Raw genomic sequence first — 3,523 nt, 5'->3', positions numbered from 1 at the left:
ATGCCGAGCACTCATAAGACAGAGCTGCCCGCTGCTATGATCACCCTCATCTGGTGTGTGATGGAGGGTAAGGACCTATATCTTCCACGTTTTATCAGGTATTATATGACCAGAGTCCACAACAGAGGCACCCTTCCTTTTCCTTACTTGATCACTCAGCTAGGCCGTCGAGCTGACGTGCCTTGGGAGCTTACTGATGAGAAGCCAACTACTGCAGACTGCAAGAAGATTATCCCTCACAGTAGGAAGTTTCAGGCTTTAGGCTACAGACCCCCATTCCTCACCGCCTCTGCTGAGGCAGTCACATCTTCAGCTGCCCCTTTAGCATCTACTGCCTCAGCTATCACTACTGCACCTCCCCCTACTTCTGAGCTCATTTACCATCTGGTGCACCGACTCTTCGCACGCTTGGATAGCATGGAGCGTCGCAATAAGCGACGCTATGAGCACCTCGAGTTGATGATCCGATCCGGCGGCGACATCCCCTCCGAGCCCGATACACCTTCAGAGACATCTGATGCGGAGGCGGATGAGCATGAGGAGGAGACACATGCACAGAGAGAGGCTGAGCAGGCAGGACCAGAACCGGCTGTGCCACAGCATGAGGAGCCACAGCAGATATAGCTCGCAGACTCAGAGATCCCTCTACAGTCAGAGCCTCCACTGCAGCAGACAGATCCTCCGACACTCACCCAGACTGCAGAGCCTCAGACCACCATAGAGACACCCACTGCTCATCCTTCCGGAGATGACACTTCTCACACCCAGCTTGAGTGAGCATCGAGGACGATGCTATTATTTAAGTGTAGGGAGGTCTCCATCTCTGGCGTACTTTATTTTGGTGAAGCACTTTTCAGACTCTTTTTATCCTATTTTGCTTTTTTTCTGTATTTTTATTTTTATTTTTATCTTTCAGTACTTGCACACTTTTCTTTTGCTGTATTTTTACTGTATTTCCGCATTTTGCACTTTAATCTATATATTAGATATTTAGTTTAGTCTAGTTGCAATTTTAGTTATTAAGTTGTGATATAGAACGTATAGATTAATTAGTTTAGTTTACCCTTTTAACATATGATAATTTGGATTAATCGAAAATAAAAAGAGTAAACCAGAAACTTTAGTATAACAGAATCACAACAATCCACACACTGTATCTATATAGCAATAAATTTTGGTTAATTTACACAACATTTTTTAAGGAAGAACACTAAGATTTTAAGAGCCACCCTAAGATTCACATTGAGAATGATGGAAACTCTTGATTTCTACTTGCATGACATACATAACTGATATATGATTTTTAAGCCAAAGAACACACAACCTGTGAGTTTTTGAGCTTAATTGTATGATTACATTATTTAACCATAATTATTTCATTCTTGTGTGTTCACCCTTCTTTTTTATTCTGGTGATCTTTACTTTGTTTCAATCTATATGTCCAATATAGAATATAGATACATACCAAGAGATGATTGAGGCCATTGTTTAAATTGCTCACTTAACCCAAATTAGCCTACATTTTACATCACCTTTGTTAGCCCCTTGAGCTTTTAATCCCCTCTTATTCTATGACCACATTACTAGCCTTAAGCAGAAAAATAAATTAAAAATCTCAAGTTGAATCCTTGGTTAGCTTAAGATAGAAATTGTGATACACACTAAGGGTGTGTGTGATTCAAGGATTAATTTTTATGCCTAGGAATATCATTACTAGGAATATGATTCCTTGGAATAATATTACCAAGTATACAGTATTCCTATGTTTGGTTTGTAAAAATAAAATCTATGGAATATTAATCATATGCCTAGGAATGTTTTAGTTTTTGTTTGGTTCATATTTAATATATTTGGGAATTATAAATACTTTGTCCAAAATACCCTTATAATTTTTAATTAGAATATTAATGATTAAATTTAGTAAATATATATAATAAAATATAAATATAATAAAATAAAATATTTTTAATTAAGTTTTATAATTATCGTGTATGATGTCTTCTCCTCCATTGGTTCCACATTTCTTGTGCAAGTTGATCCCTCCATCTACCCCAAGCATCGCTCGTCTCAATATGGTGGATCGTCCCCCCATCTACTCCAAGCATATTTTGATCTACTATCTCATCAATAGGATCCACAACCATCACCTTCTAATGTGATTATGCAAAAGGCAACATGCAGTTATAATTCTTCCTTGAGTTTTAATAGGATAAAATGACCTTCCTCTTAAAATTCCCCATCTTACTTTCAATACTCCAAATGCCCTTTCAATGACATTTCTAGCTTGTGAGTGTTTCATATTAAAAAGTTCTTGGGCCGTACTAGATTGATTATGTGGATTAAACTCACTCAAATGATATTTTTGTCCTCTATAAGGTGCCAAAAATCCTTCACAATTCATGTATCCAGCATCACATAAGTAATAATGACCTAGTGTGACATACACAATTGAACAAAATTAATGAAAGATCAAATGGTTACTTTGATAACATATTAAAGTCTCGATAAAATACCTTAGGGAACACTAAACCCATTGCGAAATAGTGCATCTCGCAATACCCTAGAATCCGCAGCTGAACCCTCCCAACCCACCAGTACGTAGATAAATTGCATATCGGGAGTAACCACTCCAAGCACATTGGTTGTTATGTCACCTTTTCTATTTCGATATCTAGGCTTATCAGCCTCAAGAACATTGACTTTGATATGAGTACCATCTAAGGCTCCTAGGCAATCCTAAAATCCAAAACAAAGATCAATTAACTCAATCCTAAAGAACACCAACCATATGAGATTTAATAACATTAGCAAAATAAATTACCTTAAACCATTTCCATCGTTCATCCATTTTATCCTGGCTAAATGGTTGAGGTTTCTTCAGTAAGAGATTATGACATCTCAAAATAGCAAGCAATACATCATTAAACCGCCTACTAATTGTTTCTTCAGATCTCACAAATTGTCTCTTTATTACTCTAATTTTGATGTCATGTGCTATAATATGTAAAAACATGGCAACCATTTCTTCAACACCCATATTCCTACTTGGTTCTAACCTTCCAACCCTTTTAAGCATGTTACACAATGCATGAAAGGCACATCTATCCATTCTTGTGTTTTCTATACATGCTAGATCACTAAAATAAATAATCCTATCAACACTAACATCTCTTATTACTTGCCTACTATAACTATCATTCTATTTTCTTTTCTTTTTTTTCAATTGCAATATAATCAAAACATAGCAAATTATCAACAACTTGACCATAAAGTCATTCATTAATTCGAAATGTAAAATCAAGCAGGCAATAACTTTCATCTTCTGTTTAGGATCCATTCTGCAAAAAAAATCAAGCAGGGCCAGTTTAGGAATATAAATAACTTTTCTTTTCTTTTCTTTCTGGTAGCAATGTCAATGCAGTGGGAAACAACCAGAAAAGACAAGGTTAGGCATATATATATATATATATATAATATAAGAATATGATATATATAAATATTTTTTATTTCAAAGTTTAATTTT

At 36.0% G+C, this 3,523-nt stretch overlaps 1 protein-coding gene across 2 annotated transcripts; it reads right to left on the bottom strand.

Moving 5' to 3' along the window:
* Window positions 2,328-3,261, bottom strand: LOC107607658 (protein ALP1-like). 2 transcript variants are annotated; one of them, XM_016309587.2, is made up of 3 exons: window positions 2,822-3,261; window positions 2,514-2,736; window positions 2,328-2,430 (listed from the first exon to the last, which is right to left on the bottom strand). In XM_016309587.2, exons 1-2 carry the CDS (start codon window positions 3,107-3,109, stop codon window positions 2,515-2,517), a joined length of 510 nt encoding a protein of 169 aa, XP_016165073.1. In that variant the 5' UTR covers window positions 3,110-3,261; the 3' UTR covers window positions 2,328-2,430; window position 2,514. The 2 variants fall into 2 exon arrangements, with proteins under 2 accessions (XP_016165073.1, XP_020961906.1); XM_021106247.1 differs by having other exon boundaries at window positions 2,328-2,388.

The sequence above is a fragment of the Arachis ipaensis genome, chromosome B07 (genome assembly GCF_000816755.2).
Source record: "Arachis ipaensis cultivar K30076 chromosome B07, Araip1.1, whole genome shotgun sequence".
Classification (NCBI taxonomy): domain Eukaryota; kingdom Viridiplantae; phylum Streptophyta; class Magnoliopsida; order Fabales; family Fabaceae; genus Arachis; species Arachis ipaensis.
This window is presented reverse-complemented; position numbering and strand designations above follow the sequence as displayed.

Coding starts and splice junctions, on each gene's coding strand:
- LOC107607658 (XM_016309587.2), bottom strand. CDS start 3,109: ATGGATAGATGTGCCTTTCATGCATTGTGTAACATGCTTAAAAGGGTT. Junction 2,737..2,821: donor AACGATGGAAATGGTTTAAG/GTAATTTATTTT, acceptor TTTGGATTTTAG/GATTGCCTAGGAGCCTTAGA.